Genomic DNA, 21,784 nt, shown 5'->3' with positions numbered 1-21,784 from the left:
ATGTACCCAGACTTTGTGAACACCCTGTAGAAAGGATTTACCATCTTTGGTGGTGTACAGTATTCAACAAGCACACTCAGAATATAGGTCTCCTATAACACTGGTACTCAAAGATGGCTAGGGAAATTCACACTGACAGTCACCCTTTTAATTCAAACATTGTATGGTTTATCTAATAACTGGAATAGCAGAGCATGGTTTAACAAGAGTCTATTTTATTAGTATTTTTCAGTGAGTTGTTTATGTAATATTAGTATTTTTCAGTCCATGCCGGTCAACCATTCTTGATCTCACGAAGAGGCTTTGCAATTGCAAATTTTGAAACAATGGCAGCTGACCAGCTTCAAATCTATCTGATACTGATACACTAAACTTATTTCCTCTTGTCATCTCTATTGAGTCTCACACTCACAAAACCTGTACAAAAACTCTTTCCACAAATTTTCTTTCAGAAATGTCTGTTCTTGTTTTCCATACAGAAATCAACCTAGAGAGGTTTGAGCTGAAAATGACTATATTGACCTCATCAATTTGAAACGACATGTTATGCTTAATACTTCGCCCCTCCCTCCTTCTCTGGGAGGACCTGCTCAGTTCATGAGTATTACCTCTCTCCCACCACTTCTTTATTTGAAAGAAACTGCAAAGTTTATGAGTGCTTCCCTCATCTCCCACATCTTTCTTTAGGAGGGTCTGTGAAACTTATGGGTACTGCCCCACCCCATCTTTCTCTGAATAAATTAAAATTTAAAAAACTTACATTTACATGTTTAGATACTAATTGCTTTTTTGATTGTTGAATTGTTTATTGTTTAAATATATTTTTGTTTTGTTGGTTCATTGTGGTTCTGTTCTGTTATGCAGCGTTTATAGATTTAAATATCTAGTAAATAAATGTTTTACCATAAGAATTAACACAATAGATTGTGGCTCTATCAATTCAGGATCAATTGTTTCCATCTAATCCATATGCATAAAATATATGAGCATGAAAACAATGCTGGTGATCTTGATGATGATAATGATGATGTCTGTTTTGATGATAATCATAATGTTGTTTTTAAATGGATTATGATGATAAATTTTATGAAATGATGTTTTTAATGAGGCTTTAATTTGAATCTATCAAATCTTCATGTAAATGAATCTGGATATTCAAATCTCATGTTGTTACTGTTGTTGCTACTGCTGCGGCCATTTGCATACATTATAACATGTATACATAACCATCCACACACACACAGACACATTACTGCTCTTGTTAATAATGTTATCCAATTGTGCATGCTCTGGGGCCATGTTTATTGTTTACTCTCTGCTTTGATATTTTACTAACAACATTATAATACCACATGTATATACATACATACAGGCACACATACAGGCACACATACACACATACATATATACTTGTCTATAATATATACATACATATATATCTATATACATTCTTTGGTAGCCACTCCAAATTTATTTTAAACTAGTTCAATACCTGTTGCTGCACTGCCGATAAAAATATTTCTAAATCATTCACATACCTTCATAAATTGAGCAAATAATGTTTAGATTATATATATATGCATACATACATACATATTAATTTTTGTTCAAATTTTCATGTTTGCTGTGTTTAATAACCATCTCTTGATTTGTTGATTTTGATTATTTTTGGTTGTTTTTTGCTCAATCCACTTCTTATCTGTTTAATAACTCCATCCTCTTACAGATACCCTCATAAATGTGACCATAACCACAGACGTATTGTGTGAGTTTTTGTTGTTTTTTTTGTTTGCCTTTTCTCATGCTATTGCTTTCCAATCAAGTGTTTATTCCCAAGCTGTGCTACTAAAATACTTCTTCACCATACCTACATCTCTTGATTGTTCTCTGTCATGCATATATGTATATATATGTGTATATATATATATATTGTAACTGTATTTAAACATGTAGTATTTATGTTGTATGGTGTTGTGCAAGCTTATATACAGACCAGCTTGTAAAGACAAGCTTATCATATAAAGAACAGCTTACCATATAAAGATCAGCTCACCTTGTTTCCTTCATACACAAGTTTCTTCAAGAGTCTCTTGGCTTATGTGCATCTCCTTACAAAGTACTGTTTGGATAATTCATTTAGAATTCATTGCTTAAAACTCATTGCAATACAGCTAAATTGTAATATATAGTAATTCTATTCTTAAGGGCATACTCACTGTATGTATGTATGTATGTATGTATGAGCATGCATGCTTGCATGTGTGCAAGTTTGTATGTATGTATGTATGTTATCAATCAGTTTCATTTCTGTATTTCTTGTCAATAGAGAAAGAGCTGGACTCTAACATAGATTCAAGGCTCCTTCATTGGAACTTTTATCAACATCATCTAGGTATTTGTGCATATGTGTGTGTGTGCAGTATTTGGTGTTAGTGTATGCGCAGATTTGTATGTTTGTTTTATGGATGCGTTTTTATGTCTAGATGCATGCATATGTATTTATGTGCTAAATTTTTGGAAAGTTTTACATATCTTTACAGTTCCATTGATGGCTTGAATCTGTAGTCTTCTAATCAGCCTTTTTCTTTCAGGTTTTGAGAACCCTAATTTTTCCAGGTTTTTGTTGAGGCAGTTCGTTACATATCCCAATGCCCCAACAATCACGGGTATGAATCTGAACTTGTAGTCTGGGTGGAGTATCTGCAAATTTCTCAGTAGCTCGGTGTAGTTGTTCTCTTTTTCTCTAATCTTTAGTGGGATGTTGACATCCACAGGACAGCTGATTTCTACTACTGTACAGAGTTTCTCTTCTCTGTCCCAGATTACTATATCCGGTCTATTATGTCTGCACTTTATTCAGGTTTTTATTGGGACATTCCACCAATACTCTTTCATATTGTGAGTGGTAATGGCCTCTACCTCATTATGGGTTTTCATCTCTTTAGCCCCGGGGTTATCCTGTCGGCAGATTTCATTGTACAGTGTCTTTGCCACAACATCATGTCTCATAGGTAGGTAATACCTTGATGACATTTTTGGACAACTGCTAATGATGTGGGTGATATCTTCGACACTGATTCCACAGAGTCTGCATCGATTATTACATTGTGGTGCTTTGCCCGCCTCTCTGTCCCGTTTGTTTATTTGGAATTTGGTTGCTATTTCTTGTTCTTGAATAGCAAAGGCATACCCTTCAAAGTGAGAGTTGGTGACCCGATTGTTTGTCCACGATAGACTGCTCTGGTTGTCAATGTTGTTATCACCCTGGAGCTTTCTATTAACGTATCCATGCATGGTCTTCTGCTGGAATGCATTCATCCTCTCCTCTGATGTTATGTTACGGTAGAGTCTTGCAATTTCTTTGGGTAAGAGTTCAGGGTTGTCGAATAGGGAATGCTTGTCAAGTAGTTGCCTTCCCAATCTCATGATGGTATTTACCTCATGTCTGCAGACTTCATCAAGGGGTGCACTTCGACACTTGGTGGTTATGAGATGATGTCGAAGAGATATGACACGGCATTCAAAGGCAGTCTGAATTGATGTTAGGCCTCTCCCTCCTTTATTTCGTTTTAGGTATAGGCGGTCTACATTGCTATTGATGTGAAAGTTGTTCGTGCTCGTTAGAATTTTTCGGGTCTTCACATCAAGGGCTCGGATTTCATCGATCGTCTAGTCAAGTATCCCGAATGTCGGTATGAGTACTGGTACTGCAAACACATTGTGGGCTATTGCTTTATTGAACGCAGAGAGTTCCGAGGTCCATATTTTCCTAACCCGATTTCTGTATTCCTTAGTAACACGTTCCTTGTTACAGGTACCTTCATATGATACGTTTTCATCTACTCCCAGGTATCTGTGGGATTCCTCATCAGATATTGGAGAAACAGATAGGCCATTGATGGAGATGTATGTATGTATGTATGTGTATTTGTGTGTGTGTGTGTGTATATATATATATATATATATATAAATTTTTTGGTAATTTTAAATGTCTTGCCCGCTTACGCTTTGGTATTCCGCTAAATTTCGTTTTGAGAACAATTTAGGTCTTAGTAGACACAAGATGTGATCTATTTCTAGCACATTGAATGTCCACGTTAGTGGTCAACGTTATATATAAATATATATATATATATATGTATGTATACAATGGATATATGTATATTTATCTATGTATGTTTGTATGTATATTTATATATGTATATTTGTGTGTGTGTGTGTGTGTGTGTATGAACTGCATTGTGTGGTATATTTTGTTGATAAACATATTGTTTTAGCCTTACTGTTTAGAGTAAACAAACTGGTCACACCACAAGTTTCAATATCTGTGTGGGTAGAAAATGTGGAATTTATATGATTGGTTTCTAGTCTTTATTCACTCTCATTTTGAATACTCATCTTATGTCCATGAAGAGGTTAAAAGCGTACAGATATTTATATAATGTGTACAGTTTGATTAATTGATCTCAATCTCTGTACAACATATGGGTACTGTTTGTTTGATGAAAGTGTAAGGAGACTTGAAACTATTCAGATTGATCCTATTTTTTTCTGCTTATAGAGAGAGATGAACATCCATAGTGTTAACATTTAGTCTATTTTGTTTTTACAGCCAAACTAAAATTGTTTATCTATTTGTTTTGCAAGATTCCTGTTATGAAATCATGTGTTGAAACAGATATTGTTGTATTTCAAGATGGTCATTTTTTAAATTTTTTTCCCTAATGAGCACAGGCACTATATATTTTTCTCTTCACTCGTTTATTACTGTTTTTATTTTATTATTCTAACTCATGTCCATTGTCCAGAAATCTTTTGTCATACATCTGTGACCTCTTCAGCGACACTTTTTGTTTTTGTGTGTAAGAACACACACACTCCATTCTGTTCTTCAGAGGTCACAGATATATGATGAAAGATTTCCAGACAATGGACAGGAGTTAAAATAATAAAATAAGAACAGTAATAAACGATTGAAGAAAAAAATATACAGTGTGTGTGTGTTCATTTGGCAAGAAACAAAATTTAAAAAATGAAATACAACAATAAAATTGTTTATTTATCAAAGAAGAAAAAAACCCCAAAAACCCCCCCCCTTACATTACACTTCATATTACCAACAGGCACATTGTATGGTTGTGTTCTTAAGAAATGTGCTTCCTGACCATTTGGTTTTGGGTTCAGTCCTACTACACAGCACTTTGAGCAAGCATCTCCTACTGTAACCCCAACCAGGCCAACCAAAGCCTTGTAAGTGGATTTGGTAGAAGGGAATTGAAAAAGCCCATTGTACACATACATATTTATGTATGTAACTATGTGCGTGTGTCTTGGTGTTTGTGTTGTATTTTTCTTCTACTGCCACTTGACAACTGGTTTTGGTTTGTTTATGTCCCTGTAACTTAGCAGTTTGTCAAAATAGACTGATAAAATAAGTACCAAACTTAAGAAAAGTATTGGGGTTGATTTGTTTGATTAAACCTTTCAAGTTCGTACCCCAGCATGGCTGTTGTCCAGTGATTGAAACAAGCAAAAGATATAAGAAATAGCAATAAAAAAAAATGTGTAGTATATTATTAATTATTTAATTAACCATATTGTCAGTGCATGTACTCTTTTCCAATTTAGTTGGACAAGTTTAGCTGTGATTTGAGTTTGTCCAAGCATTAAACTATAAATCTCTCTGAGGACAGAAGATGGGTATTCTTTCTCTGATAAAGGTCTAAGAAGACTAGAAACTACTTAGATTGATCTCACATATTGATCCTCTTCTCCATAGAGAGATAAAAATCTGTGGTGTTAGCACTGCAAATACTTAGCAAACTGTTGTGAATGCTTATCAAAAAGGAAAAGAAAAAAAATAGAGTTACACCATTTGTATTTCATTTTAAATTATCCAAAAGACTCTGCTCAAAAAAAAACTACATTGTCAATGCATGCACTGTTATGTAAATCAAACAAACCAAGTTGGCTATGAATATCTTACAATACATTTCAAATTCCCTTCCTCCTCCTCCTCCTTCCAAAAAAACCCCATTGTGTTGTGATAATGAATGCATGAACTTGTGTGTGTGTGTGTATGTACACACACACACACACACACACACACACACACAATTCACAAGACCACCACTACGATTGTTTCATGCATGATTTCAAGTCTGTAAATATAATTTCTATGTTGCATGGTAAATCAGGATAAAAGCAATCACACTTTAAAAGGTTTTAACACTGTTAAGCATTAGTGTTTGTGATAACATTTTTTAATTTCATTTTCGGAATGTGGACAAACTGCTTTTTTAATCCAAAATCATAAAAGCTAATTTTAAAATAAATTTTCCACTTCTATTTCAATTCCACCTATTTTAAACCTCAATTTTGTAATCTCTTCCTCCCATGTTTTGTTCATTTATGCAGTTTCTTTTTATAGCATTATATATTTCAGCCCTTTATTTCAGGACAATGACACAATTTTATACTCTGTGTGTGTGTGTGTGTGTGTGTGTGTGTGTATATATATATATGTGTGGAGGCGCAATGGCCCAGTGGTTAGGGCAGCGGACTCGCGGTCATAGGATTGCGGTTTCGATTCCCAGACCGGGCGTTGTGAGTGTTTATAGAGTGAAAACACTTAAAACTTCACAAGGCTCCGGCATGGGATGGTGGCAAACCCTGCTGTACTCTTTCACCACAACTTTCTCTCACTCTTTCTTCCTGTTTCTGTTGTGCCTGTAATTCAAAGGATCAGCCTTGTCACACTGTGTCACGCTGAATATCCCCGAGAACTACGTTAAGGGTACACGTGTCTGTGGAGTACTCAGCCACTTGCACGTTAATTTCATGAGCAGGCTGTTCCGTTGATCAGATCGACTGGAACCCTCGACATCGTAAGCGACGGAGTGCCAACAACATACACACACACACACACACACACACACACACACACACACATAATATGATGAATATACAGGGATAGATTACCCAGGAGGGTACTGCAAGAGCTCTCACGTAACCTAGACTATATGTGAGAGCTCTTACTGTATCACCTGGGTAATCCATCCCTATATACTCATCATATTATATATATATATATATATATATATATATATATATACTATAAAAGGCGAATCTACTCTGTGTGTGTGTATGTTTAAAATTCATACAATTACACAATTCAAAATTTCTTCGATTAAACAATCGCAATTAATATTCTAAATACAATAAGTTAGGTCACTGCGTCATTTTTTCACTCCAAAAATTTCCTAATAATGAATAAAATTCGTAAAACTACAGGAGTAAACATTTTCTCCCTAATAAAATCTAGTTTCCTCTTTCTAATACAAATCCTTTCAACTCCTACTTCCTCTTATGTCCTACTTTCTCTTACGAACCTTTACGAAAATACAACAACAAATACAAAAAGAAAGGAAGGAGAAAAAGAAAACTATCAAAACTGAAACAATCACATTTCGATACTGTAATGACAGATACATACAAAATTACTTTGCCCCTCTAAAATTAACTATTTCTATTCCTCTTACACATCGTTTCAATTGCTACTTTCTCTTACGAACGTTTACCAACGATCCAAGAAAAAAGACAAAGAAACAAATGGGAGTGAGAGTCAAATAAACAGACACACTGCCAATCATACGTAAATACACACATATATATGTACCTATGGTTACTAACGACTTCATTCTAATTGGCGTGACACATTTGCCAAAACGCTTTTATACCCTCAGGTTCCGTCCTACTATGTGTGGTCAAAGAATACTTGGGTGCGTAGGAAGTCAGGTCAGGATGTTCAAGGACATCCCGGTGTCAAGTTTAACAGTTGTCTAGGAAGAGTGTACACTGTGCCTCCCAACCAGCATGAGTGTTTTCACCTTCGCCTTCTCCTTCATGACGTTGTCGGCCCACAAAGCTTTCAAGACATAAGAACTGTTGACGGTGAATTATGTGACACTTTCCGCGAAGCCTGCTTCAGGCGTGGACTTTTGGAGGACGATTCACAATGGGCCGCCACTATGGCGGAGGGCGTTTTGTTAAAATCCCCTAAAAGACTAAGATCGCTTTTCGCTATTCTACTCCTATGGTGCGACTTGGGTGATCCTGCCTCTTTATGGCTGACCTACAAAAATTACATGTCTGAAGATTTCCTGCATCAGGTTCACTTGCTAAATCCATCAATCGACATCGACTACAGTGACCTCATTTACAACAGAGCACTGCTTGAAATCGAAGATACTGTTCTCAATATGGGCGGGAGTCCGTTGCCAGTGTATGGCCTACTTTCAACAAACCGGGAACGCCCAAACACACTGTCTTCTGATTTGCTGCGTGAGACATGTTATAATGTTGACGAACTTGCCCTGTACATAGCGAACAATGAGCCAAAGCTCCTTCCAGAACAGAAGTTCGCTTACAACTCCGTTATTAATTCTGTCCAGGACAAAGCTGGGGGGGATTTTCTTCCTCGACGCTCCTGCAGGAACTGGCAAAACTTTTCTCACAAAATTAATATTGGCTGAGATTAGGCGAACACAAGGCATTGCCTTAGCTGTGGCATCATCTGGAATTGCGGCTACTTTGTTGCCAGGCAGCAGGACAGCTCACTCCACTTTCAAGCTCCCGCTTGACTTAGCGAAGACGGACACACCAATTTGCAACATCAGTAACAGCTCAGAGCAGGCAGAAGTGTTCAGACGATGCAAGCTTATTGTTTGGGATGAATGTACAATGGCCCACAGAGGTGATCTTGAGGTGCTAGATAAATCTCTGAGAGACATCAAAGACTCTACAGTTCCCATGGGAGGCATAACACTTCTTCTTTCAGGGGACTTCAGGCAAACACTGCCAGTTATTCCCAAGGGGAATACAGCTGATACAGTACGTGCGTGTCTTAAGTCATCTGCATTGTGGCCCCTGGTGAAGACTCTCAAACTTCACACTAACATGCGGGCTCATATGTGAGGTGACGTAGCATCAGCAGAATTTTCTCACACCCTCCTTGCACTTGGCGAAGCCAAAACTCCCTGCGATGAAAAGGGTAATATTGCCATTGATTCACTTTGTACCATTGTTGATATGCCTTCTGATCTCACCAATGCAGTTTTCCCAGATCTCCAAGCAAATTATCATAATATGGATTGGATTGGCCAAAGGGCTATTCTAGCCCCAAAGAATACAACTGTTAACCATATTAATGATCAAATGCTAAAAATCATTCCTCGAGATGACTTTATATATAAGTCTATTGATACAACTCCTGACCCTGAGGACGTCATCAACTATCCAATAGAAGTACTAAATTCCCTTGAGCCCCCTGGACTACCTCCACACATTCTCAAACTTAAAGTTGGTGCCCCTATAATGCTCATTCGAAATTTGGTTCCGCCTAAACAATGTAATGGGACACGTTTAATCGTTAAGTCCTTATCTCCTAATCTGATTGAGGCCACAATAATCACAGGGTGTGGTCGAGGCAACGTTGTCCTCATACCCAGAATGCATCTTTTCCCATCAGCAGCAGACCTACCTTTCACATTTCGGAGGTCCCAGTTCCCAGTGAGGCCATGCTTCGCAATCTCAATTAACAAAGCACAGGGGCAAACACTGTCTGTCGCAGGAATGCATTTAGGGGAGCCGTGTTTCTCTCATGGTCAGCTTTACGTTGGCTGCTCGCGTGTGGGCAGCAAGAGTGATTCTTTTGCGTTCCTTCCACAAGGAAAAACAAAAAACATAGTACAATCATCAACAGTACTTTAAAACAATTAAGCCCCGAGCAACGCCGGGCACTTCTGCTAGTATATATATAAGAGAGTATTGTAGTTCGCTTGAAGCATTGCGTATTGTTTGTAAAGAATAAAAAGCTTAGAATGGTATAACTATGCACTATAGAACAAAAAATGGACTATATACCTGTTGTAACTTGGTTATCTATAGTCCGATGATATTTCGGAATTACAATTCCTTCTTATTTGCTGGAGTCTCCAGCAAATAAGATCTGAAGAAGGAATTGTAATTCCGAAATATCATCAGACTATAGATAACCAAGTTACAACAGGTATATAGTCTATTTTTTGTTCTATAGTGCATAGTTATACCATTCTAAGCTTTTTATTCTTTACAAACAATACGCAATGCTTCAAGCGAACTACAATACTCTCTTATATATATATATATATATATATATATATATATATATATATAATATGATGAGTATATAAGGATAGATTAACCAGGCGAGTAATGTATAAGCTCTCACGTATTGTCTAGATTATGGCTAACCACATCAAGTAGTGAGAAACATCAAGGATCACTTAGAGTGAGCAATCCCACTGTAATTCTTCTGATGCGTAAAACTGAGTTTGCTTCACTGAAGTAAGAATGTTTTCAGGAGTTTAAATCCAAAACAATTACAGAGAATACGGAAACTGATATATCTTCAAATTTTTCATTTAATCTAGCTGTTAATTATACAGCATAATTAGTTAAAATGATTGTCACAAGGGACACCACTGGACAGATATGGCATTTTTACACCTTTTTTTTTTATCATAAGTGTGAATTTTTTTTTGCCTTTAAAACTTGAAATATGTCACAAACATATTTTAACCAACCTAAAGTTTGCTTATGGCTATACACCACTTGATACTGATATTGCTGAAATGCTTTCCAACTTGGCGGTCTAACGGCACAACTTGTTGATTGTGTTTTTGTTAAAGGTGTAGCTCTGATTAAGTCTGTCCAGCATTGCCTCCCTTCAGTGTTTCCCATTGATAACTGCTAAAGAGGTAGAAACATTTCTGGGAATCTCACAGGGGCATCACTGATATGATGCCTTTACACCTTTTTTACCGTAAGAGAGAAATTTTTTTCTCCATGGTAACTGCAGTGAATTTGTCTTTAGAAGCTGAAACATATTTTAACACACACGCATGCACGCACGGATGCACGCACACCATTATGTTCATTACATGCACATACACACACTCATATATACACTTGTACATGTATATATGTATATCTATAGATCTATATGTATCTATATACATTTATGTATGTATATATATATATATATAGTTATGTGTATATATATATATATATATATATATATATATATATATATATATATGAATATAATTATGTGTATATATATGTATGTATTTACATATATGTATGTATATAATTATGTATATATATGTATATATATAATTATATGTATATATGTGTATATATATATGTATATATATAATTGGCTTGTGCGGGTGGCACATAAAAGACACCATTTCGAGCGTGGCCGTTTTCGTGCGGGTGACACGTAAAAGCACCCACTACACTCTCTGAGTGGTTGGCGTTAGGAAGGGCATCCAGCTGTAGAAACTCTGCCAAATCGGACTGGAGCCTGGTGTTGCCATCCGGTTTCACCAGTCCTCAGTCAAATCGTCCAACCCATGCTAGCATGGAAAGCGGACGTTAAACGATGATGATGATGATGATGATAATTATGTGTATATATATGTATATATATAATTATATGTGTATATGTATAATTATATGTCTATATATATGTGCGCATATGTATATATATATATATGTGTGTGTGTGTATACAAGGTGGTATCAAAATGTTCCTGGACTAGCTATTTAAAAAAAAATATAACTTATTTATGCAAATTTTAATGTCATCCCCTTCAAAACAGTTACCTTGCACAGCAATACACCAGTCTCAGTGTTCCTGCCACTTTTTGAATCCAGCCTGGAAGTTGTTTTCAATAAAACAGTGACCTTTGAGCTGCATTTTCCTCTTGGGGAAGAGATGAAAGTCTACAAGAACTAAATCTGGTGAATAAGGCGGAGAGAAACTCATGAGCGAGGAGAGCTTGGTGACAGGGTGCATTGTCATCATGGAGAATCCATTTCTTTGTGCTCCACAAAGAATGCATGATTTTGAGGGAGATTTCGCTACTGTTTCTAGCAAAGCCAGTAACCATCTAGAGGCTTGCTTGTTAGATAATAGTGGTTGATGACAGCTTTGCTTGTTTATGAGTTAAAAGAAAAATATTTGATTATAAAGTTATTGAAATAACTAACTTGCCTGAACAGTTATGTGTAAATGAAACCAAAATAGAGTTAATGAGATATGCTACTGACCAGTTGATTTATTAATAGTATAAACAACTGCTGGTTCTTTCTGTTTTCCTTTATTTGTATGTGTAAACCAGTAAACAAATATAAGGGAGATAATTGTGGTGGTGTTTGCATGCTGATTACTGCTTATTATTTCTATTAAGTCCAAGCAGAATTCTCTTTCTTTCCCATAGTTTCCTTCATGCATTAAAGCTTTGTCTTCTTCTTCAATACCATGTTGATTTTTGCTTATAAAATAATGAGATGTCATCTGTAATGTGCAGCTATTGGTCACTTTGCTATTTCCAACAATAATGCTTTTTTGTAACAGGGATATGCTGGGAGAATAAAATCTTACACCCCTTTTGATTATGAGTCAATAGGGGGTCTTCTACACAGCCACTCATCCAGCTCAAAATTGCATCCTAATCTCCCTCAAAACCCATCGTACAGTCTTTGAAATAGTCTGCTGCTTGCATAAAAAAAAAAAGAAAAAGAAAGAATAATCTGAAAAATACTTGTATTTTAACCCCTGTACCCTACCCCCCACCCTTAGCAACTATCACCAAAATGATTTTTCTTTTCTTTATTTTTAGTCATTTTATTATATTCCATATTCTGAAATACATAGATTTTATATTTAAACCAAAACAAAAATTCTTAACCCCATCTTTTCATTATACCTTTCCTGATTAAAATAATTTTTTTTTTTGTTTCTGTTTTATTTTTGTTGTTTTTCCTTTATACTGTTGCTGTACTGTTAAAACGTTTTTCTATATGACATAAAAATAAGAGAAAAACAAAACTTTATTAACACTGGCTTTATTTACATTGATGTAATTCCAATCAAATTTAATTTTACAAACTAATTTTTTATCTTCCTCACAAGCCAAAAATCAGCTGAAATAAATATAACTATCTTACTTAGAATAAGAGATTACTGTGATTAATTGTTGCTATTTGATAGAGAGAAAGGAAAATAAAATATATTTTTGGTCCCATTATACTTTAATCAAAAATATTCTTTTCTACATTTTAAATGACCAAAATTATCATTTTATAGGTACCGTATATTCTTGCCGATAGATTGCACTCTTAGTCTGGCGTTGCCAAAGTAGGTATTTGTGGTTGACTTGCACATAGGTCGCTCTATAATCTGGGGAGTTACAATGGCCCCCTTATAACATAAATGTAACTAATATTTGTTAAATATTATCAAATATTCACCTTTCTTTCAAAACTTTGCTTACAAATATTAAAACATTTCTGTGGAAGTGGTTTTATGAAAGTAGCTTAATTGATAAATCAACTTTACTACTACTACATCACTGTTTACTTCAGATCCCTGTGATGTCGAGTGGAAAGGTTGCAACCCTGATTTTTATCAAAGTTTTTGGTGAAATAAGTGTGACCTATCCTCAAGTATATACGGTACTTCTTTCAAAATTCAAATTTCATTTTTCCCACATCAACTTGTGGTGTTTGACATTTTTTTTAATTGTATGCTGAAGAAAGGGAATAAGAATTTTTGTTCTATTTTAAATGAGATTTCCAAGTGTTTGAGAATGTGGGATATAATAGAATGACTAAAAAAGTACTAAAAAAAATATTTCAGTGGTTGTTTCTGTTTTAGGAAGAGGGCATGTTTAAAATCATGGATTTAAATTTTTTCTTCTTCCTCTAAAAATTTGGATTACATTTGTTTCAGAATATGGAATATAATAACAAGTGAGGGAGAAAATTTTTTTCTAAAAGTGAGGGCTGTCATGAAGGTATGGGGATGAGCAATGTTTAAAAACTATGGACAGGCATGGCTGTGTGGTAAGAAGCTTTCTAACCACACTGTTCTAGATTCAATACCACTACAATGACCTCAGCTGACCAAAGCTTATGAGTGGATTTCGTAGATGGCGGTATGTACGTGTGTGTATGCATGTGTGTGTGTGATTATGTGTCTATGTTTGTCCCCCATTTCCACTTGAAGAGTGTTGGTGTATTTACATCCTTATAACTTAGCAGTTCATCAAAAGAGAGTGATAGAATAACTATCAGGCTTAAAAGAAAAAATAAGTACCAGTTGATTCACTTGATTAAAAATTCTTCAAGGCAGTGCTCCAGGATGGGAAACAAGTAAAAGATGTGAAAGTGTAGCAAAGCTAATGGCGGTGCCCCAGCATGGCCATAACTCTTGAGCTGAAACCAGTAAAGTAAAATAAAAAAATGATTAAATAAATGTTTTTAGAAAAGCCTTCCCACCCTCATTTTGAAGTGCATGGTGTAAAAATAAAAGAAAAAAATGAAAAATCCCAGCGCAAATGGAGAAAGTACAACTTATGTGGGTGAGCAATTCTGAAACTCCACCAGAAAACCTTTAGCTATAGTTCTACATGACCTGAGGTTAACAACAATAACCCAGTATTGTCAGTATTGTGGAAGCCTCTGCTTCATCTCTAAATTATTCTTATGGCAGGATTTGAACCTGCTTATTTGCAAATATTTGTGCAAGTGTTTGCCAATTGTATTTGAGGACCTGAATATGAGCTTTGTGTGTATTGGGTGTATCTTGTATTTTTTACCTGTTTTAGTCATTGAACTGCAGCCGTGCTAGTGCACAGCCATGAAGGGTTAAGTTGAAAAATGAACTCCAGTACTTTTTTTTTAAGCCTGGTACTTAGTCTACCAGTCTCTTCTACTGAACTGCTAAGCTATGAGGAAGTGTGTGTGTGTGTGTGTGTGTGTGTGTGTAAGATTGAAAAGGAACACAAGAGTTGATATGTATAAGGAAAATAAGACAAGTTAGAAAATGGTAAAATAATTTTATCATGAAGAACATTTTAGTACCAGTTTCAGTCATCGCAACTTTTTCAACTTAGATTAAAGTATGAAAAACAATTACATTATGGAAAAATGAAATGAAATGTTTTTTTATATTTTTTTTTATATATTTCCATAGTTTTCAAATACAAGGGGCATTTTCCTTTTTTTCTGCCTGTTTCTGTCTCTCTTTTTCACTCTTGTGGGTTCTAGGTGGTTAGCAGCAGCTAGTTTGATATGAATTCTTGTTTTTGATTATTTAAGCAGCAGTAGTAGTAGAGAAAGGAGGTGGCGGAGAAGAAGAAGAAGAAGAAAAGAATGCAGGAGTGGTATGACTAGCAGGATGTTGATGGAATCCACTTAAAATGGTCAATTGACCTAAAAGTTGTGGATGATAGTAATGACTGAAATTCATCATCATCATCATCATCGTTTAACGTCCGCTTTCCATGCTAGCATGGGTTGGACGATTTGACTGAGGACTGGTGAAACCGGATGGCAACACCAGGCTCCAGTCCGATTTGGCAGAGTTTCTACAGCTGGATGCCCTTCCTAACGCCAACCACTCAGAGAGTGTAGTGGGTGCTTTTACGTGTCACCCGCACGAAAACGGCCACGCTCGAAATGGTGTCTTTTATGTGCCACCCGCACAAGCCAGTCCAGGGGCACTGGCAACGATCTCGCTCGAAAATCCTACAGGAGCCAGTCAGGCGGTACTGGCAACGGCCACGCTCAAAATGGTGCATCTCATGTGCCACCCGCACAAGAACCAGTCCAGGGGCACTGGCAACGATCTTACTTGGCTTGCCGGGTCTTCTCACGCACAGCCCATTTCCAAAGGTCTCGGTCCGTAGTCATCGCCTCGGTGAGGCCCAATGTACGAAGGTCTTGCCTCACCACCTCAGCCCAGGTCTTCCTGGGCCTACCTCTTCCACGGGTTCCCTCAACTGTTAGGGTGTGGCACTTTTTCACGCAGCTATCCTCCTCCATTCTCACCACATGTCCATACCAGCGCAATCGTCTCTCTTGCACACCACAACTGATGCTTCTAATGTTCAGCTTTTCTCTCAAGATACTTACACTCTGACGGGTATTCACATTGACATTACACATCCAACGGAGCATACTGGCTTCATTCCTTGCGAGCTTACGTATGTCCTCAGCAGTTACAGCCCATGTTTCACTGCCATGTAGCATGGTTGTTCGTACGCATGCGTCATACAGTCTGCCTTTTACTCTGAGTGAGAGTCCCTTTGTCGCCAGCAGGGGTAAGAGCTCTCTAAACTTTGCCCAGGCTATTCTTATTCTAGCAGCTACACTTTCAGCGCACCCACCCCCACTACTAACTTGGTCGCCCAGATAGCGGAAGCTATCGACTACCTCTAGTTTTTCACCCTGGAATGAGATAGAAGTTGTTTCCTGTTTGTTTGCAGTCTTTATTGCACCTGAACATCTGCCACAAACAAAAACTAGCTTGCTAGTTAACCTGCCTTTGATGTTGCTGCACCTCTTATGTGTCCATAGCTTGCACCGGGTACATCTTATAGAGTTACTACCTACTCCTTTTCTACATACTGAGCAGGGCCATCTACCTGAAGGGGTTTGTGTTTTATCTACCTTCCTACTTATTAGGATTTTGGTTTTAGCTAGGTTGACTCTAAGGCCCTTCAATTCTTGACCTTGCTTCCACACCTGAAACTTCTCCTCTAGTTCTGATAGTGACTCCGCAATTAGGGCAAGGTCATCAGCATAGAGGAGCTCCCAGGGGCAACCTGTCTTGAACTCCTCTGTGATTGCCTGGAGGAAAAATTGTTCTGATTAAATTCTTGAAGTGACTGTTTTGAATATATTGTTTTTAATATTTGCGTGGGTGTTATTCTAAGGCCCTGGTGACAGTGTCATTTGTTGTGGATGCATTCAAAAGGGGTTAGTATTTTGCGATAAAGAAGGACTCATCAAGCCAACATGGCCAGTGCCATTGACATGTTAGAGAACTCGTGCTGGTGGTACATAAAAGCACCCATGCCGGTGGTATGTAAAAGGCACCCATTACATTCTTGGAGTGGTTGGCATTAGGAATGGCATCCAGCTGTAGACACCATGCCAAAGCAGACTGGAACCTGGTACAGCTCTCTGGTTTACAAGTTCCAGCCAAACAATTTGACCTATATCAGCATGGAAAGCAAACGTTAAATAATGATGATGATTTATATATATATATATAGGTTTGCTGATGCATACAAGAAAAATAGAACTTAAGCTATGAGTATATGTGTATTTGTATTAATATGTAGTAGGCGCAATACAGTGACTCAAGGACCAAGAGTTTCATGTGTTGGGACTTATCAAACATGAAATTCTTGGCCTTTGAGTCCCTCTGTTGCTTCTGCTAAATATCAATATATACAGGAGTTGGACAGAATAATGGAAACACCTTTAAATTTCAAGCAAATTTATTTTAATATGGGGTAGGACCACCTTTGGCAGTAATTACAGCTTGAATTCTATGAGGTATGGACTCATACAAAGTTTGAATTGTTTCCGAAGGAATTTTTGTCCATTCATCAGTTAAAACAGTCTTCATTTCTTGTAGTGATGATGGTGGAGGATATCGACTCCTTAATTGTTTTTCTAAAATGCACCATAAATGTTGAATAATATTGAGATCTGTAGACTGTGGTGGCCAGATAAGATGTTCAACTTCACTAGAATGTCCCTCGTGCCATTCAGTAACAACTTTAGCTGTGTGAATTGGTGCCTTATCATCCTGAAAGACTGTTTCCCTCTGGAAACAGTTCTGCAACCATAGGATGAATTTGATCAGATAAAATGCTTAAATAGTCTTGACTATTAATTCTGCCATGAAGGGAAACCATTGGGCCAGCGGGTTTCCAAGATATAGCCACCCCCCCAGATCATCACAGATCCTCCTCCATGTTTAATAGTTGGAAGATGGCAGTCTGGGTCAAATGCTTCTTTTGGCTGTCTCCACATGTATGCTTGGCCGGTGGCCAGAAGTAAGGTAAAGGATGACTCGTCCGAGAAAATAACATTCTTCCACTGCTCTAGGGACCAATTCTGTAGGTTTTTACTCCACTCTAAATGCTTTGCAACGTTTGTTTTTGAAAGTAGTGGTTTTCTGATTGCAGCCCTCCTGTGAAATCCGGCTTTGTGCAGCTCCTGGCAAACAGTTTTTTGTGGAAACTGGGTTCTCGAGGTGGTCATTAAGCTCTGCAGTAATTTTGGGAGTTGTACTTTTGTGATCGTTTCTAACAATTCGCATAAGAGTCTGATGGTCCCTATCTGAAAGCTTTGGTTTTCTTCCGGAGTTTTGTTTCGACGAGGAGGTTTTTCCCTCTTTCTCAAAGGCTGTCATTACTTTCAAAATAGTACTTCTTGATACACCAAACATTTTGACTATTTTCATTACACTAGTGCCTACCATACGAGCACCAACAATTTGACCTCTTTGAAAGTCTGATAGATCTGTCGTTTTAATGAATTTTAATTACCTTTTTCTGATGATATCTGAAAAGAAACAGCAATTTTAGCAAAACATCTTAAGCAACACTAATAATAAATCAAAAAATATAAAAATAAACAAGCTTTTGATGGTTTTATAGATATTTCAAAATTATGATGCTATGATGCTAGGTGTTTCCATTATTTTGTCCAACCACTGTATATATATGTGTGTGTATACACACACATATATACACACACGATGGGCTTCCTTCGGTTTTTCTCTATCTAATTCTCTTACAAGGCTTTAGTTGATTCGGGATTATAGTAGAAGATGCTTGCCGAAAATGCTGTGCAGTGGGACTAAAACTGGCAACATGTGGTTAGGAAGCAAGCTTTATACCATGCAGTCACACCTGTGCTTATATACATTTTGTTTTCTATAAATTTTGACTTTCGAGGTTGATTTTGCCTTTCATCATTTCAGCGTTGATAAATTAGGTACCAGTTGGCTCCTCGACTGGCCCACTCCCCAAAAATCAACTGGCCCTCTCCCCCAAAATTTCGGGCCTTGTGCCTAGAGTAGGAAAGAAAAAAAATAATAAATAGAGATTGGACCATATGGTATCTAATTTCACCCAGATGTAAAATTAGATCCGACATAAAGGAAATGGTGACAGGTATTGCTACTGCTGCTGCTGTTGTTGTTGTTGTTGACTTGGAACCATGTACTATGCAGTGAACTGAACTAACTGGAATTTGATAAATTCTAGACAGATGTTTACTGTTTTGAGATCAATTGTCTCATAGATTGATTGAAAAAAAGAAAGTGAAGCAGTCACAGAAGATCCTAATTTAACTGAATATAGTTGCTATAAATCTGACTGCCCCCACATTCACACTTATTTGTGTTCATATATGCATATACATACACACACACACACACACACACACACACACACACACACATATTTATATGCATGGATACACATATGCATACATACTCACACATATATGCATACATACTAACACATATATGCATACATACACATATATGCACACATACTCACACACATATATATGCATTTGCGCATGATTAGTCTCACACACACAGCATGCATGAGTCACACCCACATGCATACATGCATGCATACACAAAAGAAAAAAAAAATAAGCAAAAAAAAGAAATCAAGAATTATTTGTAACAACAAGCAACAGCGACAAAGACAGCAGCAAGAAGATGGGGAATAAAAGTGCACATATTGATTGAAGTTAATTGCAGTATGACTGTGATATTACAAATTGTTTATAGTTTATTGTTCTGTTTACAAATTTTGTTAACCGACTTCGGATATATTTTATACTGCGACAAATTCAGTTATATTGTTAGAGGATTATCGCAGTGTCTATGTATGAGGTGGTGGAGATATTGATGGTGGTGGTGGTGGTAGTGGTGGGTGTGTTGTTGGTAAACTTTGGTGGGGGTGGTGCCAGTGATGATGTTTGCATTAGAAGCTTTGATGGTGTTGGTGGTGATATTGAAGGCGATGGTAAAATTGTTGCAAGTGGTGGTGGTGGTGGTGGTAGTCGTGGATTTGTAGGGTGATTAACGAAGTGAGTTTGAGATTTATATAATTTTATACTGTCTGCCTGGCAGTCTGGCTGACAGAAAAATCAATGTAGTTTCTCCCTGTGTTTCTCTCTCTCTCTCTCTCTCTCTCTCTCACTCACACACACACACACACACACACACACACACACACCCACACACACCCATCCCCCCATCCTTCTCTTCCTCTGTTGATCAGTATTTATCACATTTCCATGCACACTTTAAAAAAAAAAAAAACAGAAAAATTATTATTGAAGGATGTTTCTGAAATTTCTGATAATATTCTTTTCACCCTACAAACTGGAATCCGTTTTCAGAGACAGCTTTTGGAGCATTGGAAATAAGATTTAATGTGGTGCAGTATTTAGTTGTCTCTCAACATCCGGAGATCAAATCTTATCTTACTTTATCTTAATATCTCCTCTGAAGGTTTGATTAAATAACCACCCAGTGATAAACTGGGTGGTATTCAATTGACTATATCTCCACCCTTCTGCGAAAATCGACCTTGTGTGTACTTAAAACAATTCAGTACTTAAGCGTCTTGTTGATGTTGTTTAATTGCAGGTCACTTATGATTCTGCAAACCTACAAAGTCATTCAAGTCATGACTCTTCTCGTTTTGTTTAAGATATAGTGTACCCAGAACAACAATACACTAGATATAGTTGTCTCCTTCCTTTTTGAAGATGGTAGGTTGTGATTTGATGGAGAATAAGCTGCTATTTTTAGTAAGTTGAGCCAATGTAGAGATATTCCCTTTAATATTTAGTCATGTGGAGAATGACAGAATATTCAATTTCTGAAATGGTTAAAGTTTCAGAGACCTTACAGTATTGAGTTTTATTGTCATGTGTTCTGAGTTGAACCCTTTAGCATTTAGACTGGCCATATTGGCTCAAAATTTCCTACCTGTTTTATGATCAAACCAACCAGATCCAGGCTCTCACACCTATCTTTTGATGTCATTCTAAAGCTAAGCAATCACATCATCAAAATCTCAAAGCTGCAAGATAACACATAATTAATTGAAAATTGTGATTAAATAAACATTACATTTGACAGAATAATCTGAATGCTAAAGGGTTAAGCCACTCCTCCCCATTTAGTCAGTCTTTTCCTGTCAACCTCTAAAGGAGGTCAATGAAATCAATACCAGTTATGTCCTAGGATCACTGTATCAACTTCCCTGCATGTTTGCGGTCTTGTGCAAATGTGACAAGTCAACGTTGTTATAGTAGTCTGAGGTGATGTGGCCTAGTGGTTAGGCTGTTGCACTCACAATCGCGAGATCATGGTTTCAATTTCCAGATCAGGCAGTACATTGTGTTCTTGAGTGAAGCACTTCATTTCACATTGCTATGCAACCACTTTGACATTTGAAGTGTAGTACACCGTGTGCTTGTACAGGAGATGTTGATTTAATTGAGGGAGTAAATTCATGTATGGAACAAACATTTAATCTCTATAAACAAACCATCTCTGTACAATTTGTTCAGCAAGAAATTTCAGAATCATCTTTCTTGGACTTGAGAGGTTACAAGGAGAAAAAGTCTGAGGCAAACACAAATTGGCTTATTACCACAAGTTATTAGTGTCCTGGGTTAAAGGTTGACTTAGCCTGAGTACATATGACGTCATAGTGCGCTACGTGTGAAGTCAGTGCCATGAGGCAGTGGAGTGGCAGAAATAGTAGCATGTTGATGAACTATCTATCTTACAGTATTTAATTTCATTTTCGTACATTCTGAGTTGAAACACC

General features: G+C 37.0%; 1 protein-coding gene across 21 annotated transcripts in view; it reads left to right on the top strand.

Moving 5' to 3' along the window:
* The window catches only part of LOC106874804 (AMP deaminase 2), a 210,989-nt gene that overhangs the window by 67,494 nt on the left and 121,711 nt on the right, over window positions 1–21,784 (top strand). For 14 of the 21 annotated variants that reach the window (XM_089338198.1, XM_089338192.1, XM_089338189.1 and 11 more), the window contains exon 3: window positions 1,727–1,765. The exons of the other annotated variants lie outside the window; for them this stretch is intronic. In XM_089338198.1, coding sequence (XP_089194324.1) covers window positions 1,727–1,765 — 39 coding nt within the window. The remainder of the gene's footprint in view (window positions 1–1,726; window positions 1,766–21,784) is intronic. 21 annotated transcript variants of the gene reach the window in all.

Source organism: Octopus bimaculoides, chromosome 20, assembly GCF_046866305.1.
Source record: "Octopus bimaculoides isolate indiv1 chromosome 20, ASM4686630v1, whole genome shotgun sequence".
Lineage (NCBI taxonomy): Eukaryota > Metazoa > Mollusca > Cephalopoda > Octopoda > Octopodidae > Octopus > Octopus bimaculoides.
This window is presented reverse-complemented; position numbering and strand designations above follow the sequence as displayed.